Source organism: Xenopus laevis, chromosome 5S (genome assembly GCF_017654675.1).
Source record: "Xenopus laevis strain J_2021 chromosome 5S, Xenopus_laevis_v10.1, whole genome shotgun sequence".
NCBI lineage: Eukaryota > Metazoa > Chordata > Amphibia > Anura > Pipidae > Xenopus > Xenopus laevis.
The window spans coordinates 36719962-36742229 of NC_054380.1; the positions used below are offsets into that span (position 1 = coordinate 36719962).

Below are 22268 nucleotides of genomic sequence, written 5' to 3' on the forward strand. Positions count from 1 at the left end.
CCAGACATGGTGGCAACACAAATGACTACCTCCCCTCTCTCGTATGCTGTTCACAATGATCTGTGTTGGAAATTGTGTGAGTAGTGGAAACTATGCTTTTTTTTATCCTATTATCTTAACAAAAGCAAAATCCACTTCACTGAAGGTCAGAGGTGACGTGTACTTGTCATGTGATTCACACACCATCACACTGTCAAAAAAATGCAAGACACAATGCCTAGGGCTTGGGATGATTCCTCTGTGCATGCGCTGGCCTGGGGTGGGGGGGGTGGGATTTGGGTTCAGAAAGAAAATGCCATGAAGTCAGTCCAGTAGAAATTATTAGGGGGCAATGTGAACTGATAATGACCCCCACACACAAGTTATAAAAAGCCATTGATGGTCAGGGTCCCCTTATAAGTTAAAAAAAATCTCTGACGCCAGGCCCCCCCCACAAAAGTTTAAAAAAAACATTGGTGGTCAGGGTCCCCATGCAAGTTAAAAAAAAAATAATTGGTGACCAGGGCCATCCTATAAAAAAACATTGATGCTAGGGGCCCCCCATAAGAGTTTTTTTTTAAAAAAATGATGCCAGGGCCCCCCCTATAAAGGTTTTTTTTAAAAAATCATTGGTGGTCAGGGCCCCTCATATGTTAAAAAAAAAACATTGGCGCCAGGGCCCCCCATAAATTTTTTTTAAAAAAAAACATTGGCATCAGGCCCCCCCCCTTACAAGTTAAAAGTAAACATTGGGGCCCCAGAGAATATTTTAAAAAAAGACAATGGTGGCAGGGTGATATAGAGTATTAAAATAATACATTGGTGGCCAGGGGTTTAATAACATTTTAAAAAAAACTCATTGGTATTCAGTAGAACTGAACTGATGGCTTTAGGACTTCCAATTGGACTTCCAACTTCGGGTTTTTTCGCAGCTTAGGACTTCAACTTTGGCTCCTTTCGTGGCTTCAGGTCTTTTTGCAGCTTCGGGACTTCAACTTCGGTTCCTTCCGTGAGTTCGGGTCTTTTCGCGGCTTCAGGACTTCGGCATGGCTTTGGTGCTGTCAAGGGGGGGCGGCTATTTTGAAAAGTGTAGACCCCTGCTGGACCCACTGTAGCCCTGGTCCCCTCTGTTAAGAAGTTAAGCAAAAATTCATAGCAGAAAATTTTGCCGTGACAAAATTGTCTCCTGGACAAAAAGTTGTCATAACAAAAAATGCCAATTAACTTTAATGCATTATTACATTTGGAGAGAAAAAAAAATTGCACATAAAAAATTGTCACACGTAAAAAAGATTTTGACTTTAATGCGTTTCGCACATTTTTTCAGCTTTTTGTGAATTTTTCGGCCTAGTGAAGCAGGACAGATTCACTCATCACTATCCAGAAGCTATTAGGTTTGGAATTGCTAGGCTCCAATTTTACCCTACAACCAGGCCAGTGGTTTTAATGACAGACTGAAAGCTGAATGGAGGAGAGCCTGGATAGAAAGACAAGCAATAAGAAAGTAAAGGTGGCCATACATAGGCAGATAAACACACTCAGATTCAGGGAGATTAGTCGCCCAGCGACAAATATCCTCTTCTTCGGGGGAAATAATCTCCCGGAACTGCCTCCTGCCTGTTAGAATGTAAATCTGTGCGCTTCGTTTTCCGAAGTCCCCCGAAGTTGCCTTGCGAGTGCTCCAAGTGCCATACCGCAGGCGATTTACATTCTAGCCAGCAGGAGGCAGTTTGGGGAGATTAGTCCCCCGAAGAAGAGGCAATTTATCGCCAGGCAACTAAATCTCCCCGAATCTGAGCGTGGGTCTCTGCCCTTAGGGTTGAACTCCACTGGCATTTTTCGGCGGTTCGGTGTGTGGCGACAAAACACAGGCTGCAAGTCGGATGCAATCGCAGGCATAAAAATATTATTGGACTCAACAAAAAGTCGCAGGTAAAAACTATATTACAATTGACACAACACAACTGAAAATGAAGAAAGCAGCGTCTTCATCCAACAGTCTAACTGTGTCATTTTTTTGTTGAGTCCCATTATATTTTGAAGCCTGCAACTATATCCGACATGCCTACTGCATTTCATCACCGCACACCGATCTGCCAAAAAACACCCTTGGAGTTCAGCCCTTAGATCAATTCGCATCTTATCTGTCTGTGTATGGGGTGTTCCGATGGATCTCCCTGATTTATATCAGAACAAAGGCCAGCCAGATATCGATTGAGCAGATTTGATCTTTCTTGGTGATCGAGGGCCACATTTGCTAGTTGATGCAGTCCTTGCCCAGTCGGCGCCTATTTCCTTTGTTGTAATCCGATTGTTTAGCCCTAGGGCCCAACGATTGGATTAACTCGATATCGCCTTGCGTTTGGTGGGCATATCTGGATGAGATCCACTCATTTGGCGACCTTGGCAAATGAGCAGATATTATTGTGTATTGTAGCATTTCAAAGTAATAGTTTCATGGTTGCAGGGGTCAGTGACCCCCTCCTGACAACCAGATACAATTTCGAAACAGTAGATGAATAGAGGCAGTATTTAAAGGCAAATTAAAGTATAACCTAAAACCTCTGAAAAAATTGTGAGGTGTGGTTGATTGTATAACATGCTAAATGTCTCTGAAACACTTTCTGGCTATGAATTAAAGAGTCTGTGAATGAGGTGGAATGGTTGAATCCGGCAGATGGCGCGGCATCTCTAGCTAAACTCTCCCACAGAAAGAAACAGTAAGCATTCGGGGTGGGCGGGGACGTGAGGAGATTATATGCCACGTTCTCTTTGCCTTAGACCCGACCGCGCTGAAAATAAAACAAGGAAAAGGGAATGTGAACCTTGGGGTCAAAGTAAGTGAGGCACAGCACGGGATCGCTAACCCATGCAAAGTTGTGTTGGAAGAGACCAGCCAGGAGTGGACACAGGGGGGCTCTGAAACTCGGGAGTAAATAGTACACATTTCTGTCCTCACAAGAGTCCGAGCAGGCGGAATTAGTAAGAAAAGTGCAAGTAGTCGGCTGCAAGTTTGTGTGTTAGTGTGTTTACTGAGGGAGGAGGGGATTGGACTCGGTCTGTGGGATCCTCATTGTTTTGAGTGGCGGTTCCAGCCCTGGGAATTCTATGGGCGCCCAGGAAGTGGGTGACACTTTGTGATTGGTCTCGAGGACGTTGTTGGACTGCGCTGGATCCCAGGTAAGGTTACAGCTTTGAATCATTCATTTGCCAGTGAAACCCGAGCTTAAGCCTTTCATCTGAAAGAAGTTCCTAGCAAACCTGCCACTACCTTGCCTGCTGTCTCTTTCCCTTCCATGAAAAGCAATGCTCTGACTCCAGGAACTCGCTGAAAGAACTATGTTATGTTGTGTAACAGTTGTTAGAGTGCAGGCAGGTGTAATGTCCATCCTGTGGCTGAACTACTACTCCCATGCCCCCCCCACCGACAAATCAGGGCTATGGGTATTGTGCTTGATTTATGTTGAAACTCCCTCACCACCTCTCAGGCATTGATTGTCAGGAGCCCTTTTTTCTATTTCTCAATTTGTTATTAACTGCTGGAATTTACCTGTTCATATTCCATATTTATTTTTCAGTAAAGTTAATGTACCCTGCACCTGTTTGGCACCTTTAGATTGGTGCAAAGATTTTACAAAGCAGGGGACTAACTGCTGATCTGTAGTGGTTCTGCCCTCCTCTGCACCCATGTTTGGGTTGTCAAATAAGGTTCAGCAATCTATAGGGGCAAATTCACTAAAGCGCGAATCGGCTAACGCTAGCGCAGATTCAACAGCTTGACGTCATTTCGTTACTTCGCCGATTTACTAATGGGCGCTGGCGTAAATTCGCTGGCGAAGTGGACCTACTCTAGCACTACTTCGCACCCTTACCCCAGGCGAAGTTGCGTTATGGCGAAGGGACGTAACTACTCTAATTCAGTAACTTGCGTATTTTACTGAACGTTACCTCTTGCGCCAGACTTGCCTTCTCCACCACAGACCAGGCGAAGTGCAATAGAGTAGATAGGGCTTACTTCAAAAAAGGTTGACAAGTCCCAAAAAAAGCTGGCATCTTTTACTTTTTTAAGGGTAATAGGCTGAAAAAGAAAGTAAATTTTTTTGGGTGTACCCTCCTTCCCCCCTACATTTCCTAACATATGGCACCTAACCTATACAGTGGGCACATGTATAGGGCAAAATAACAACTTTATTTTATTTTATAAAGCTTTCCCAGGCTTGTGTAGTGTAATGTATTTGCTGCTTCATATACGTCCATTGTACTTTAACTTGGCACTGTATGCAAATTAGGCATCGGTAGCGTAACTTCGATTGACGAATTAAAGCCAGCGCAACTTCGCTACCTTTCACCTCCCTGAGCGCAACTTTGGATTTTAGTGAATTAGCGGTGCCTTGGCGAAACTTCGCCTGGAAAAGTGCAGCGAAGGGCGCTCTCATGTTTACACCCGGGGATGTCAGATCTGACTCACAAAGCTTGTACTTAGATGTTAAAAAAAACAAACAGATGAAAAGTAGTTTTTTTAAAATCTTGGTTCACTAAGCTTAAATGTTGATGCCTTGATGGTTACAAAAATATTGTAAGTTGTACCCACTTAAGCTTTACAACATGTGTCCCCTTAAGAAATCCCTGGTGAAGGGAGGGTGAAACCCCCCCCCCCCCGAAACGTTGATGCACATGGTGTGACAATAAAAGGGGCAAGCCCCCCACCTGCAGCAAATATTGGTGTTGTGCGACTCTTCTTTAAAAACTTCGAATCCCTTATGAAATCAGCCCAGTTTTATCCTTTTATTTGCCAATTAGGTACATAAAATGTTGTTAGATTTGCCTGATCTGCCCCCTGTTCCTGTAACATAACTGAAAACAACCTGCTGTGCTCAGTAGCTTTCCTTTGAGGGTGCATAATATCAATAACTAAATATAACATGGAATTTCAACCCTCCCTAATAGAGTTCTTAACCTCTTTTTTATGGTATTTGGTGGAATGTGTCCATCATGGGAATCTGCAGGTAAAGTCCATATTCAGGGTTTGATATCCAGATCCTCATAGTAACAAGTACTTATATGCATTCCTTTTGGCCCTACTAATATGTCTGAAATGTATATAATGGCGAGCAGTAGATTTCATGTATGTTGTAAAAATATATTTTTCTATTTTGGTGTCACCATAGACCTCTCATAGTAATTTGAAACCTCTTTAGTCCCAAAATAAAGTTATGAGTGGGCAGTGTTATTGCATTATAGCCACTCTGTCTGCCTTGCATGCCCATCCCTGCAATACTGGCTGTCACTTTAGAGTCCAGTTTATTAACTTTGAGTCCTCGGATGTTGATAAACTTACTGAGAGTGGTTTCATACATTATGGAAGTTGTAGTCCAACATCATCTGAGAACCAAGGTTAAGAAACTAGGTCTCGGTGCTTTTTTTTTTTTTTTTAAACTAAAAGAAAGCCGGTGTTTAATCTCTGAGGCTTTGAATATCTAGAAGAAAATATAAGCTGCAGTGTTTTGTAATTATATGAACCCTGAATAATGTTAGTTCAAACAAAAAAGCAGGCAAGCTTTAACCAATATGGCAACATTGTCTGCAGTGGTGTAACTAGATACTACTGGGCCCCACAGCAAAATAATTTTAGGGCCACTGGAATATCCAGAGGTGGTCCTCTTTTACCAATAAATATTACATTACTCATTAGTTAGGGCCTTCTGGGGCCCCCTATACCTCCTGGGCCCCCCTGCTGCTGCAGGGTCTGCTTCCTCTGATTGTCGGTAGTAATGTAGTAACAATCCACTGGGCAATCGCATTAATTACATTATTAGCACATGTTTTCCAAACAATGCCCAACTAGCACGTGTTTGTGTTTATATACATTACTTAGGAACCAGGCGCAGAAGCCTTATTCCTGGCACCAGCACCTCTCCCGTATAAATCCTCTTGTTTAGATACCAGCAGACATCTCTGCTCTCAGAGTTTTGTCAGAGCTGAGCACGTGCATGAGAACACACAAGTGTATGCAACAAAATATAATTTGCACATCAAATTAAATCTACATTTTGGTCACTTATTAAAGATGAGGCACCCGGATTTTTAATATTTTGCATTATTGCTTTGATTTGTTTTCCATTTTAAAGGGACAGTATCATGACAATTCAGGGTTTCTAATAACATCAGTTGTGGCTGTCTTTTCTTGCAGGGTAAAACATGAATGATAATCCCTTGTCTAGAGATAAATCTTTTAACTCCTTTAGTGTCAGCAGTGTAGAATATACTTTGCTGACAATGTTGCAGGCAATTGTAGATTTTAAATAGTGTTATTCTCTGGGGACACCTGTGCCAGCACATAACGTGTTTTTATTATTTTTATAGCACCAATTAATTCTACAGTGCTTGTTATGCATGATTTACATAGGTTCCTGTCCCAGTTGAGCTTATATTTTATCACACACTATGGTGACATTCTTCAGGAAGCAATTCCCCTGCCTGTTTTTGGAATGTGCAATAACCAAAGGCAAACCACGCACGTATATGTAGGCAGCAATTACAACCACTTTTTGCATTTGGCAGGAGTCCCGTATTTTAAATATAACCTTTGCTCTCCTTTAAAAAGGACTCACTGTTAATGTATATATCCAGTAACTCAAGTTGGACTACAAGCTTTTTGGGACAGGGTCATACAGGACAATGACCCACTGGGCACATTGTCACTGTGGGAAATCATGCTTACATGTTACTGTGTCATGCATTGTTTACCTCGTATTTGAGGAATTGTTAAAGGGGATGTTCACCTTCAAACAGTTTTTTTAGTTCAGTTTGTTTCCGATACTTTGCAAGAAATAAAGACTTTTTCCAATTGCTTTCTATTTGTGACCATTTTTCTAATATTGAAGTGTACAATTGAATTTTTCTCCTTTTTATGCCTTTCTAAAGCATCTGGGGAGAGGGTTGCAGACTCTGTAACTGTTCTAAACTGATACATTAGTGGATACGTTTCTTAAAGGAGAAGGAAAGGCCAAAATTAAGCAAGCTTTATCAGAAAGGTCTATATAAATACACCAGTAAACCCTCAAAGTAATGCTGCTTTGAGTCCTCTGTCAAAAGAAACACAGCATTTCTTTCCTTTTATTGTGTACACATGGGCTTCTGTATCAGACTTCCTGTTTTCAGCATAACCTCCAGGGCAGGGCTTGAGCATGCTCAGTTTGCTCCTCTCCCCCCTCCCTCCTCCCATCCCTGCTGTAATCTGAGCTCAGAGCTGTAAGTGAGCAGGGAGAGACTCAGGCAGGAAGTGATGTCACACCAAGCTTATATGGCAGCTTCTATCCTAAACAAACAGAGGCAGTGTCTAGAGCTGTTTACTCAGGTATGGTAAAGCATTCTGCAGAATAAATATAGTGTTCTATCTTACACTAATGTGGCTAATCTATTGGCAATAAACTGTCTTGGAGCTTTCCTTCTCCTTTAAGGTGGCCATACACTATAAGATCTGCTTATGTGGCGAGGTTGCCAAAAGAGTGGATCTTTCTCCTGATATGCCCACCAAAGGCATAGCAATTTTGGGCTAATCCGATCGTTTAACCCTAGGGCCAACCAATCAGATTACTGATGGGAATGGGCACTGTCATAATCGATATCTACATGATTTTTGGCAATATGTTGGTTGGGGAGGCCTATCAGAAGGGCCCATATACAGGCAGATAAGCTGCCGAATTGGTCTAAAGGACTTGAATCGGCATCTTAAATTTGCCCGTTATGGCCACCTTAACAGTTGTCCCTGCTGAGCAGAATCCCTGAGTTCCATTAAAGGCAGCTGTTGATACAATAGTTGCTAATATTCCACAGCTGCTGCTGAGAAATGTATCAACTAATGTAACCATAAAAGTTCAGAATCTGCACCTGAATTACTGAGCAGCCAGACTGAAACACCAGAGACAGGAACATTCAACTTTAAACTTCAGTTTTGGAAAAACAGTAAGAAATAAAAAATGGAAAGCTATTGAAAAAAGCCTCTGGTGAACAATCTGAATACAATTCAACTGAATGAAGTGTTTGGAAGGTGAACAACCCCTTTAAGAAAAATTGACATTTTAACCACCCATTTGCAGGGCCAACAAACAGATCATACTGTAAACCCACTGAGTGAGGATCACATCAACACCTCTGATTTTCAAAAGTGCCTGATTTCAGAAAACGGACCAATCTTTAGCTAGATATGGCCAAACTAATGTGTTTTTTTTTTCAAAATTTGTATTTATCTTTTAACTTTTTTAAACTTCTGCTTTTAGCTCATGTCAGTACTGGAATAGCAGGATTTAATTCCGTGTGCAACAGACTTTTGCAGTTCGGAGCCTCCATCAAAGGGAACATTTCCACTGCTGTCAGTTTGTTGAGCTCTAGAAATCTAGAAATAGGGATCAGTGTCCCCAAATGCAGCACAGTGTTTTCACAGCTGCTACAGGCACCAGTCCCATTCAAGAATCATGTCCCTGTTAATGTTCTAACAAGGACACAGTACACATAATAAGATATGTCATAAAAATGGGCTTTTAGCAATATACATTGTTGTGAGTTTTCGATCACTGGCTGAGGAATAGTAACTAGTGGGGAAGAGCTGCAGCAACTGTTATAACACTGTTGGCTCTGAGGTATGTCCCTCCAGAGCCCAACATAGTAAACTGACAGTGGTGGGAAGGCTACCTAGTAATGAGCTTTCTAAATGGTGAGGTCTTTATAGGGAAATAATGGAAACTATACCCAAGAAACGTTGCAGATCTCTCTGATAAAAATCTATCACATAAAAGTACTCATATTTAAAACACTGCTTCTTCTAAATGATTTTCCTAAAAATATCCTTTTCTAGTACTATGCACCAGTAAATAAGCAGGAAATTGCAATTTTAAAAGACATCAGCCCAAAAAATATATTTTTGCCTAATAAAAAAAATATATTTTTGCCTAATAAAAAAAATATATTTTTGCTTAATAAAAAAAATATATTTTTGCCTAATAAAAGAAAACATGATTCTAAGCAACTTTGCAGTACACATTCATTACACATTTTCTATGGCTTTTAAGTTATTTGTATATGTATTGCAATTGAAAGCAGTGTTTTTCTGCCCCTTTCTTTTCTCTGCCCTGATGGCTCTTTCTTTTTAAACAATGTAATATAAACTGGAAGAGATTGTTTAAAAAGTAACAACCAGGAATTAAGCAAATGCTGCTTTCAGTAGCAATGAACAAACCACTTTTAAAGCACTTTTTAATAGATTCAGATAGGAAAGTTGCTTATAATTGTGTTTAAAAAGTTTAAATCCTCCATCTTTTTCACCAGTTTAGTTGTGCGTCTCTGCACCCTCTCCAGCTCATTCCAACTCATTAATCTTCTTATGGACTGGAGCCCAAAACTGCACTGTATACTCAAAGTGAGGCCTTACCAGGGACCTATAAAGAGGCAAAATTATGTTTTATCCCTTGAGGTAATGGCCTTTTGTATGCATGTTAGTGCTTTCATTTGTCTGCACTCTTCAAATAGTTTTATTTGCTCTTTACACTCTATATTAAGGGGCATATTTATCAAAGGTCGAAGTTCAAAGTTAAAAAAACTTCGAACTTCGAATTCAAAAAGACTAACAGAATGGTGGTCGAAGTTTATAGGGGTCGAAGTGGGCCTACATTGAATCGTATGATTCGAAGTATCGCTACTTCGATTCAAAGTTTTTTTTTAACTTCGACCTTCGACCTCCCAAACTCCCCCAATTGCCTCCATACAGGTTTTAGGAGGTCCCCCTTAGGCTAAAACAGCACTTCGGCAGCTTTTAGGTGGGGAATGGTCGAAGTTTTAAAGAGACAGCATTCAACCTTCGAATTTCAAAGTTTTTTTCAACTTTGTATCGAAGTTGGACTATTCGATGGTCGAAGTACCCAAAAATTACTTTGAAATTCAAAGTTTTTAACTTCGAACCTTCACTTCGACCTTTGATAAATCTGTCCCCGTATATAGTGATCTCACACATTTTACAAGCGAGATACATTGTGCAATGTTTCTTTCATTGCACACATATTAGTTATAGAGAGCAGGAGCATATCTCGTTAAAAAGACTCTGGTTCCTTAAGAAACGTGACTGAGCTGTCTCTTCTTGTAATTTATATTTTCAGTTTGCAGCAGAATAGAATAACAACTAAATAATGGTTTGTCAGTCTGCTGCAAGGTTAACTTGTGCCACACTGCACTAGTAGTACATAATGATTGTTTAGCCTAGCAAATTTGGCCCTGAATGTTTCAAATTCCTAAACCAGATCATTTAGGTAAGGAAGTATTTTCATTGGCAGCTGTTTTTTCTTTCCCAGAATGCATTATTTTCTCCCAATGCTAGAATTTTTGGGAAGAAAAACAATTCATAATGGAAAGAAAAAACATTGAAATTGAACTCAAAATTTTGCTTTGCTCACTGCAAAGCAAAATTTGACCCCTTTACATAACCCCAAAAGGCTAATGTCATGCCAATTTAGAAAACACCAATTCACAATCAGCTTTGGATAATACACATTAATAACGTAGTCTCAAAAACCCAGACAGAAAAACAGAAAAAGGAACTTTCATATACAAATGTGTTTTCTGTAAGAGGTACTAAAGTTTCAGAATTGCATACTAAGTGAATACTCTGTAAATGCTCTGTAGGGCATTTTCCTTACCTGTTGTTACTGATCTTTTAGATCAGAGCGGGGACAAACATGAAAAAAATCAAGTGAAAATCCGAATCGGGCTTTGTCCTGAAAAGCCTGAGTTTTTCGGATTTTTTTCTGAAATAGTCAGATTTTCGGCCTTATTCCAGCGCAGACCACAGAAACTTCTGAATAGGATAGGGACCTCTCTCATTGACTTATATATAACACCAGTAGGCCTGAGATGCCGGATTTTCGGATTCTGACTTTTTTCATTCTCGGGGTATAATAAATTTTTTTTATTGATTTCTTTTTTGGCATATAGACTTTAATAAATAACCCCCTAGATGTTTATATTAACCATGGGGTTCAGGGTCTAACTGGGCCAGCAGGACACAGGTGAAAAAACCCAGTGGTCCCTGTTGACCCAGGTAAGCTTCCTGCTACCTGCCAGGGACTTCAGGTACTCCACCCCATCTAGGCCACAAGTACAAAGTAAAATGTACAGCGTGGGGGATTTGAGGCTAGTGGAGGGTTTGAGGAATTTGCAACTGGGGTTTGGTGCCCTGATGAATCCTGGACACCCCAGTCACTGGTGGGGTATCTTCAAGCCATCCTGTCATGGCACACTAATCTAAAACATAATATTGAACACTGCAATGTACTAAATGTCTTCATTAACAGGTCCAGATTTCCATGTTGAATGTCCCTAGACCATATGGTCCTAGCACCTGCCTGCTTTCATGCGCATGAGCCGGAGCACTGGTGATTACGCGTAGAGAGTTGCGCGGCATTGTCCTTATAATTGGAGAATACAGAGGAGAATTCACACAGAGGCTCAGCTGTCCCATGACAATTCATTGTTTCAATGAAAACTAAGTGTATAGAGCAACATCCGTAATTCATACAGTAGCAAAAAATAAGGATTTTGGTAGTACATATATATTTCATAAAAAAAAAAAGCCAACTTCATCGACTTATGTGACACTGACAGATTAATCACTGCTGCTTGTAGTTGGCTAGAAATAGATTTCATTGTTCCTGTGGGGCAATTAGTTTATTATGTCCCCATAGAAAACAAGGAAACCTATATATGTGACACTGCAAGAGGCAGAGATTAATTTTCCACTTAAGACCATATAAAATGCAAGGCACATACTACAGATGTAACATTGAATTTCTACTATATGTGTTTCTTTGACTCTCCAGCTTAGATTTAGGCAGCTCATTTTTGTATCTATGGGTGGTCCAGTCAAAGTGACTACTCACATGGAATGTTAGATCTGACAGCTTGAAAGGTCGCCCAAAGACATCCCTTGATATCTGTAGTGATTATGGAGTATGTATTCTGTATATTATACCCAGGACCGCCATCAGAAATCGCAGGGCCCCATACGACAAAATTTCCTGGGCCCCCTGGGCTGCACCCACCGCAAGCCCCACCTACAGGTCAGCCCTCCCCAACCTACAGGTCCGCCCCCCACCACACAGTAAAAAACAAAAAAAATATTGGTGGCTAGGGTTCCCACATGTTAATAAAAAATATTATATATATTGGTGGTCAGGGCCCCCCATAAAAAAACATTTGTGGCCAGGGCCCCCCCATTAAAAAATATTGGTGGCTAGGACCCCACATGAGAAAAGAAAAATTGGTGGCCAGGGCCCCCCCCCCACATTATGAGAAAATTGGTGGCCAGGGCCCCTTAAACGTCCATGCCGTCAGCAGCTCTCAGAAAGATGGGGGGCCCGGCTCATCAAGTAAGTGTGACGTAGCAGGGCCCCCCTTACCCTCGGGCCCCCTACAACTCTCCCCCCTGTCCCCCCCTGATGGCTGCCCTGATTATACCCATGCATAATAAAAGGGGTTGCTCACCTTCAAAACATTTTTGAAATAAATACTTTTTTTTGAATGCTTTTGATTTTTATTTTTCACGGTTTTTCCAAAATCATATTTTAACAGGGCTGGAACTAGGCAGAAGAGGCAGCTGCCTAGGGCGCAACAATTGGGGGCCAAACTCACTTGCCACTCAACTTGTGTGTACATGCGTGCGGGGCGTCACCACGCATTTTTGTAAGCGTACTCACGCGTGACATCACTGCGCATGCACAACTTTATGTTTAACAACGGAAGAAGGAAGGGCGAGCTGGCCGGCCGGGTTGCCTAGGGCACCCAGCTGGCCTGGCCCGCCTCTGTGTTTTAATGTTTATGTCTCTGGTCTGTTTGTGTCTCAGTCTGACTGCTCAGTGATACAGGTGCAGATTCAGAACTGTTACAATTTGCTACATTTGTGGAATATTAGCAACTATTGTATCAATTCTAACTGTTGGCTTCAATGAAAGTCAAGCAGGGACAATGAAAGCTCAGCAGAGACAAAGATATGAAATCTAAATGTATCCATTTTTAACAGTCAGTGCCCCCCTCCAAGAACAAAGTGAACGGTGAACAATGCCTTTATGATGTTAGGCATATTTGATATCTACTGAAACTGAATTAGCACTTTTCAAGGAGACCTGCAACCTTCAGTTGTTCTGGTATCTACATATAGTTTTATTTTGTCTTTTAAAGAAAACCGGTTTAGTACCTAGAGATTTACCTGCCAGTGTAGCAGTTTCATTGAACACACTCCGGGATAGAGAGATCCTTTAGGAGAACCACTGTAAGGGCCTTTGTGCTATATCAAAAAATATCACAGATGTGAGCATACTGTATACCCTGAAAATGTAAGAGGTATAAAAGCTTCTGAAGGAGAGTTTATTTTGCAGCTCCAGAGATAAAGATCCCACCTAAATGAGTTGTATCTAAAGGTAGCCATAGACGTAACAATTACAAACTTTCTTGGAAAGATCTTTCCAAGAAGGATTGTTTGTTTCAATACACACGTGTAGAGCTGAATTGTCAGATATACATATAGAAACAATAGAATTCTACCTGTATCTGACGATTTAGCACTTAACAATGACCGATGTTTGGGTGCCTTCAAAGGCACCCAATCAAGATTTGTATCTAAAGGTAGCCATAGACGTAACAATTACAAAGTTTCTGGGAAAAGATCTTTCCAAGAAAGAACGTTTGTTTCAATACACACGTGTAGAGCTGAATTGTCAGATATACATATAGAAACAATAGAATTCTACCTGTATCTGATGAGTCAACACTTAACAATGGCCGATATTTGGGTGCTTTCAAAGGCACCCAATCAAAATTTTCCATCCAGCCCGATTGAGGAGCCGACCAATATCCAAGTCTTCTGCTGATATCGGTCAGCTCTTTTCCCACCATACACGCACCAAATATCGTATGAAAATTAGTTTCGTACAATATTATCTGTGCGTCTATGGCCACCTTAACAAGTAGTCTGCTGCGAGCAACATGGGCCTGGTCAAAATAATCTTAAAGTAGTCCATTATTTTTTTTCATACTTGTACTGAGTTTTTAGGAGGGCCTGCTTGATCTATATCTGGCCTAAAATGTATACAGATATCTGTTGGGCAGGTTTGAAAACCTTGTTGTGTGATGAATATGGTCCTTACCTGACTGATCCTTGTAGGCCTGTAGTATAAACTGATCAGTGGCACCCATGAAAATGATTAGATCATTCCAGCTCCATGTTTGCTGATCCTTAAATATATGACCGATTATGCTGGGGCTTGTTTACCAACATGAAGCTGCACCTGGACAATTACCCATGGGAACCAATTAAATTGGTGCTTTCATCAAGGTCAGACTGGAGTGTGCGTGGTCACCTGGGGCTGCTATTGGGACCCCCTTGTCCTCCCGCTAACCCACTGCTAGCCCTTCCCTCCTGTGTGCGCACCATCCTTATATTTAACTTTTGCCACAATCAGTGGAGGCCAGGATCAGGTCTGGATCAAGGGAGGAAGGGCAGCGGAGGAGCGTCAGGGGAGGCCAGATTTGAGTCTGGATAGAAGGAGTGAGGGCAGAGGGGGATTGATGGGGAGGCCAGGATCAGGGGAGTAGGGGAGCGGGGGTTCAACAAGGGAGGTCGGGATTGGGTCTTGAGGGAGGGATGGCAGCAGTGGGTCAATGGGGCAGGTTAGGATTCAGTCTGAATCAAGGGACAAGGGGACAAGGGGAAGCGGGGTGCGATGGCAGAGGCCAGGATCGGGTTTTGGTCGGCAGGGCCTACCAGGTTTTTTTTTTTGGTGTCCTGCCAGTCTGTTTTAACAAGACCTAGGTGTATAAAGTTCAACCTTTTGTTCAAGTGAAACTTAAATTCTATTTGACCTACACACCCAGTTACATTGGGTGCATTTCTTAAGGGACATCTTATTAATACAAGGAAATTTTGCCAACAGTGACTATTGTAGCATTTTAGCTTTTAGCCATTTTGCCATGAATAGTTGTGGTATTAAAAGAGGATGTTAGTTGAAAGTTTCATTATCTTTAGCAGAAGGAATGTCGTTAATGGAAAACTTTCACTTCAGTATTACAAGCTACAATCTACGATCTACAAAGCCTAGCATCTTCATCTGCTACATTACATCAACTGGAAAATATACCCTATTTATATTGAACTTTCATTCTCCAGTTAATGTCATAAATAGACGGTACAGCATGAGAGTTGTTTGAAGCACAGAGCATTCCTTATCTAAATGTTTGCACAGGAATGTGACCTACCTAACAGAAAATTCCCCATAATGCCTGTTGCTAATTATTGGCTTGCCTTGAGTATGGCAAGTCCCAATCAAAAATACATGGTGAACTTACAGTATGTAGATAAAAAAATGTAACAGTCCTTCCTGTGTACTTCCTAAGGAAACCATAAGACCTGAAATAATATTTCATGTTCCCGCAGATTGTATATTCTATATTGATTGATTTTTCTAAAATATAGCTTGCATGTGTGAGTTTGGGTCCAAAAAAAAAAAACCAATCGTGGACAAAAAAAAAATCACATTTGATTTTTGATAAATCTTCCCCTAAATGTGTTTGTGAAGAGTCTCATTCATCCAGGTCATGGTATATCTATAGAAATAAACCCAGCAAGACTTGATGATGAATTTTCTTGATGATGTTTCACCGGTCATCCAACTGGCTGTATCTAATTTTTACTTTTATCCAGGCAAAACACTGTCAGCGAAATGTGCCTATTTAAATAACCCAAAATCAACATATGTATCTGGGTCTTATTCAGTGTAATTTATTAATTTAGCATTTTCATTCTTTTCAGGATTATTTTATTCAGCTCCAATTTTCTGGTCATAATTTGCAACAAGGATATTTTATGCTGATCCGTTGTGGGAAATGGCTAATGTTGGTTCCCAGTTTGACAGATCCGATGGAGAAGAAAACAATGAATTCAGTGACATCATAAAATCTCGATCTGGTAAGTTGTGAGCACAAAAGTTTGTACAGACATAGGATCTGTTCTCCAGAAACCCGTTAACCAAAAATCTGAGTATTGTAGACTGAATTTAAACAAAAAAATAAAAATTAAAAAATGATTTGCCTTTTTCTCTGTAAGAATTTGGGTTTCATGTCTAATTTAAAAATGGCTTTTATTATACAGATTTTTGTGTCTGTATGACAGGTCCCCTTTAAAGGGGGGACTTTTTCCAAACACTTTCTATCTGTGACCGGTTTTCTAATATTGAAATTATAAGTTTCATTTTTTAACTTCTTATGTCTTTCTAAAGCAACTCAGGGGACGGGGTGGGGGGATGTAGCTGATTGTAACTGTTCTAAACTGATGCATTTAGTTGATACATTTATTATACTTGTCCCTGATGAGCAGAATCCCTGAGCTTCATTAAAGGCAACTGGTAGAATTGATACAATAGTTGCTAATATTCCACTGATGCTGCTGAGAAATGTATTAACTAATTGTATCAACTAAATGTTGCAAATTGTAACAGTTCAGTATCTGCTTCTGGATTACTGAGCTGACAGACTACAGACAACAGAGACAGTAACATTGCACTTTAAACTTCAATTTCAGAAAAATAATAAAGTATAAAAAATGGAAAGCAATTGAAAAAAGCCTTTATTTCTGCTGATCTGAAAACAGCTGAACTGAAACAGTGTTTGGAAGGTGAACAACCCATTTAAGGTCACCCATCACGTTCTTCCACCTCAACCTGCGACTCTGGATGGGGGAAACAATAATATAATAAATTGAAGAAACAATATTTTTTTTTAAAGAAAATTCCCCTTGTAATTGCTATGCTGTCTGCATTGCGAGGGAGCGCCTGTTGTGGGTGGGCACACATGCATATTAAGAGAGCTGCATTTCGCTCATTATACACATGCAATGTAGTATCAGGGCATGTGTCTGGGGGGAAGCAATAGGTTCCTATTAATTAGAAACTCTTTCTTGGATATTACCTAAATAGCCAGTAATGTATATATAATACTAATATCTAAAGATTTGCAGCTTTCATCTGCCCCTTTATGGTCAGCTTTAATTACCATCACTTGCAGGCCACTGTAGCACTCTATGGGAAATGGCAATGTTATATTTTGTTGCTTTCCGGATAATGTTTTCCAATGAAAGATCACATACCTGCATTTCAGTAAATTGTATTGAAGGTAGATTATCACTTACTGATCAAAGAATAAAGGTCACTTCCTAAATGTAACACTTGACTAAAATGTACCTAGGCTAAAATGAACCAGCTTGTTAGTAAGAGTAAGTTTGTGTCATAAACTTCTGCAAAGCATTATCCATTACAAAGTTATGAAGGTCGGCACCATTATTTCATGGCGCTCTAGATCTGGTGTAACTCTTTGTAGTTAATTGAAAGAAATTCAGGAAGCAAAGAATTTCTGGTGTGAAAAGTTGTGTTAAAACCTATATAAAAATTTGTCTCTAAATTCCAGTTTTTATTTGTTTGTTTTTTTTTCAATGGAACTCCACAGAATTGTACATTTGACCACATATTCAGAAAACCTCATTATACTGGCTGGGCCAGTTACTTCGCAATCAGTGGCGGAACTACTGGGGGTGCAGGGGGTTCAATCACACCAGTGTCCGCACCCCCTCAGGCCCACCAGCAGCTCTGGTCTTAGCACAAATCCACCGAAAAAAATCTCCTCCGGATGGGGGTGGGGGGTCCCGGTTGCATGACCTGCACCCGCGTTCCATGCCCCCTAGTTACGTTCCTGTTCACAATTGAGTGGGAAATTTTCAGAAGAGAGTAGACCAATAAATACTCTTCTTAGAAGTGGAAATCCCATTAATAGTAAGAACAGTTCTGACAGCATGTTGAAAGAATGTCCTTCTGGAAAAAAACTGCATATAGTCAGTCAACTGCAGCAAAACAAAATAAGTGCAACACTTGCATCTATTGGGTACAGTAATGTGCTGCTGCTATAGCTCTAATAATTTGATAGCTTGTCAGTACTCCCAATTAGGAAAGAGGTGTCAAGGTCAGCCCAAGTGCAATGAATGTATTCGCTTGGCATCCGTAACCAGACTGCATCTTGGCTCTCTTTTTCTCATTCACTGTCTCCTATGATAACAAAACCTTATCTCCAGTTCCACTTAATGTGGGGGTGCTGCAAGGCTCTGTACTTGGTCTGCTGTTGTTCTCCCTGTACACTCTGTCTTTGGGAGATCTCATCCATTCATTTGGCTTTAATTATCTGTATGCTGATGATACCGAAATATATTTATCCACCCCTTCATTAACAGCTGAAACAGAGGCTCAAATCTCTAACTGCATCCTAGCTATCTCAAATTGGATGAACCAGCTCCACCTCAAACTCAACCTAACAAAAACTGAACTAATCATCTTTCCACCTCAGCCTGGTCCTACTCCCCTATTTACTATCTTTATTGATGGCATGCTCATTAATCCTGTCAACTCAGCACACTGTCTGGGGGTAATCTTTGACTCCTCTCTCTCCTACTCTGATCATATTAACACCACTGTCAAAACCTGTCACTTTTTCTTAAGCAATATTACCAAAATCCGTCCCTTCCTTTTACCTGCTATGGCCAAGACACTCATGCATGCTCTCATCCTATCCCGACTAGATTACTGTAACCTTCTACTAACTGGCCTCCCTAACTCCCATCTCTCCCTTCTACAGTCTGTATTAAACACTGCTACTAGAATTATCCTCCTCTCATCCAAAAGGGTACAGGCCCCTCCGCTGCTGAAGACCTTATTATGGCTTCCTATAAAACAAAGAATAACTTATATACTCCTCCTCATAACCTTCAAAGCCCTTAATTCCTCTGCACCTAAATACATCTCATCTCTTGTCTCTCTATATGTTCCTGGCCGAAACCTCCACTCCTCTCAGGGCAACTGCTTGGTTGTACCCCCCACTACTACTGCTGTTTCCCGTATCAAACCCTTCTCTATTGCGACTCCTTATATTTGGAATGCCATTCCTGAATCTCTCAGGAGAGAATCCTCCTTCAGTGTTTTTAAAACAAAACTCAAAGACTACCTCTGGGAGCACCTGAATAAGACCTGAACTGGGAACTGACACTTAAATAACAGTGTAACAAACTGTAACCTACAGCACCTTAATACCCCTCTGAATTGTGTCTGTATGTTACCCTCCCATTTAGACTGTAAGCCCTACAGGGTAGGCTCCTCTTTTTATTTCAATGACCCCTTGTTTTTTACTACTAATTTATTGTTTTGTTGTTCAGTGCTTTGCCATCAAGGAGCTTTATACAAATAAAAATATACATACATACATACAATGACGACTCTTATATTTGAGTTCTTTTTGTTGCATCACAGAAGAAAGTCATTCTATCATACTCCTTTCCTGTGTTTATTCATGACTTTGGGTGCAAAACAGGAAGTGACTCCCTAATAAGACTAATATAAAACCTAGATGGCAATACTTTGATGCATCATAATGTTACAGTCGCATTCATTTCTCGTAAGTTCTACTCTTTATATCTCAAGTACTGCGACAGAATGATGTTTAATCTTTCAGAATACTCTTTCAAATAGCATGAATAGCTACTTCAGTTTAAGTTTACCTTTTGCAGTCAAGTGTTGCTTTTGCACAAAGATTTTGCCTGGCTGGCTGGGGCTTTCTATTGCTTTGCAGGATTGCCAAAGTTGTTGGGAGTTTGTTTTGATCTCAGTTTAGGGAAAAAAAACAGTGCAAGTGATTTTGGGTGGGAGGTACCAAAGCTGTGATTTGACATGTCAAAATCTTATCAATACACAGGAATAAGACTTTCATGCACACTGATAGCAGCTGCTTCACACTCTAGCAATGGTTTTACTATGCAGCGGAGTTCTTCCATATTAACAGGGACACTGATGCTAAAATGTAATCACTGTTTGGTACTCTGTACTGCCTGTGTTTCCCATATTAGCAATCACTTGATGGTCATAATTAAAGTTTACCATACACCGGAACTTTGATCTGTATATATAAAGCAAAGATCGTCTGTGCGTTTTCTACATTTTGTTGACTGTTGCTGGGAAGTGTTGAAAGTTTTAGTTGTACAATACCAGGGAAGTCTCAGTCTGGCCAATCCCTTTTTTACAGTTCTCAAACCCTGCTGACATGCGTTACATAGTCATGAGCAACCTTTGAATGTTGCAAATTATAATTTTGCTTGTCTTTGTTAACATTGTGCTATCTAAATTGCATTATAAAGCAGTTTCCCAGGACTTGCATACCCCAGGGTTACAGAATCTGGAAATAATGGTTGTGTTGCAGACATTATCCAGCACACTATGTAATCATAACACAATGGGACTCACAATGGTTCAATAACCAGTTTATTTCATTCACCTGAACACACAAGGGCCAATTTCACTGTCATACATAGTATTTTTTCAGGCTCTTTAGCAGAGCAGAAATATTTGTCACTTTAATGTATTTTACTAATAAATGTTAGGGTTCTTTTTGGCAATATTTAGGGGACATATTTACCTATTCAGCACCTGTACACCATCCAGCAATTTTACCTTTAGATTGTTCACCCCATCATAACCAGATTGTTATCACTTGTACGCTTTAGAAATGTTATAAGGTTGTAAAATACATTAGGTAAGGAGAGCAACATCATATCTGAAGTTAAATCTTTATTACTGTATGTGTCAGTATGTACTAGATAACAATATCCTGTGTACAGCTGACCTACTGATAGCTTGTGTGTGCGTGTGTGCGTGATGTTCTCTTACACGTTTGTACATTCTTTTCTCAATTTTTTTCAAACTGTTCATTAAAAAAAATAATGTTTGCTAGTTTTTAAATGATTTGCTTTATTGTTTTGCCTCTTTGTAGTTTTTCAAGTGTGGGTCACTGACCCTGGCAGCTAAAAACTATTGCTCCATAAAATGAGTTTTATTGTTACTTTATATTACTTTATATATTTCAATTCAAATCCTTTCCTATGTATATTCCTTTCATTCAAACCATTGCATGGTTGCTAGAGTAAATTGGACCTAACAACCAGATAGCTGCTGTAATTCCCCGCTTGATTAAGTCATTGCTCCAGTCACAAGACAGCTCATCCTTTACCCTTGCCCTGGAAGTTTGTGCTTGTCCTTTTCCATCTAATAAATGATATATAGATTGTGCAGTCTGGTGTGCCTCTCTCACATGCGTCTGTATTTGATATTAGATTATTTGGTCTGTGCTGTAACATGATTCTGCATTTCAGTTCAAGTATTTGATTCATGTTACTTTGTCTGTTTAGAAACATTGCAATGTAAATATGGTATGAATGCAATGGATGTCTCTTACTGGGGATAGGATACTGCCAATCTCCCCACAATACAAGTTCAATAATTGCCACCATTACTGATATTGGGAGGGGTTGAAGCAAGACAAGGGTAAACAAAAGCAATCCTGTACACAGGAATTAGATTTCATTACCTTTGTTAGACTTCAATCGTTCTTTGGAAAATGCCTTTTAAAAATACATTTAGGCTTGTAATCCTGTACCCCCTCAAGTTTGAGGAGTAGTGGGGGACTGATGTAGGGTGCTTGGTCTGGGGGTATGTATTGGATATCCAGGGGAAACTGCTATAAATGTGTTCCAGCCAATTAGCAACGCACAAACCGTATCCTAGACCCCGTCATCTTTGTATTATTTTCCAGTGGCTTCTTATGTTTTATTTGTAACTGCTATCTTATAACAATTCCATAAATATACTAGCATTGCGACAAGATTACTGGTAAGAGTTAAATTTCTGATTGCATTGGCCTAGCACTCTTGATCTAAATCAGGGATCACCAACCTTTTTTACCTGGTAGCAATATTCAGAAGTAAAAGGAGTTGGGGAGCAACACTAGCATGAAAAATGTTCTTGGCGTGCCAAATAAGGGCTGTGATTGGCCATTTAGTAGCCCCTATGTGGATTTTCAACCTAAATTGAGGCTCTGTTTGGCATTGTACCTGGTTTTTATACAACCAAAACTTGCCTCCAAGCCAGGAATTCAAAAATAATCATCTGCTTTGAGGCAACTGGGAGCAACATCCAAGGGGTTGGAGAGCAACATGTTGCTCAGAAGCTACTGGTTGGGAATCACTGATCTAAAGGTTATTGCCAGACTTTTCTCTGTAATTGCTGATATTGACTGTGGTTACTCTGATTACGTCTGAATTGCCAATGACCAGGGGCAAAATGAAAAAGGACATAAAAATAAGATAAAAAAAAATAACAGATTAAATGTGC

At 40.2% G+C, this 22268-nt stretch overlaps 1 protein-coding gene across 1 annotated transcript in view; it reads left to right on the forward strand.

The window, feature by feature from the left end:
* The first annotated feature begins 2730 nt into the window (after window positions 1-2730).
* Window positions 2731-22268, forward strand: part of utrn.S (utrophin S homeolog) — a 446216-nt gene continuing 426678 nt past the window's right edge. Inside the window, exons 1-2 of the mRNA XM_041564420.1 lie at window positions 2731-3159; window positions 15827-15982. Of these exons, the coding sequence (XP_041420354.1) occupies window positions 15901-15982 (82 nt within the window). The 5' untranslated portion in view covers window positions 2731-3159; window positions 15827-15900. The remainder of the gene's footprint in view (window positions 3160-15826; window positions 15983-22268) is intronic.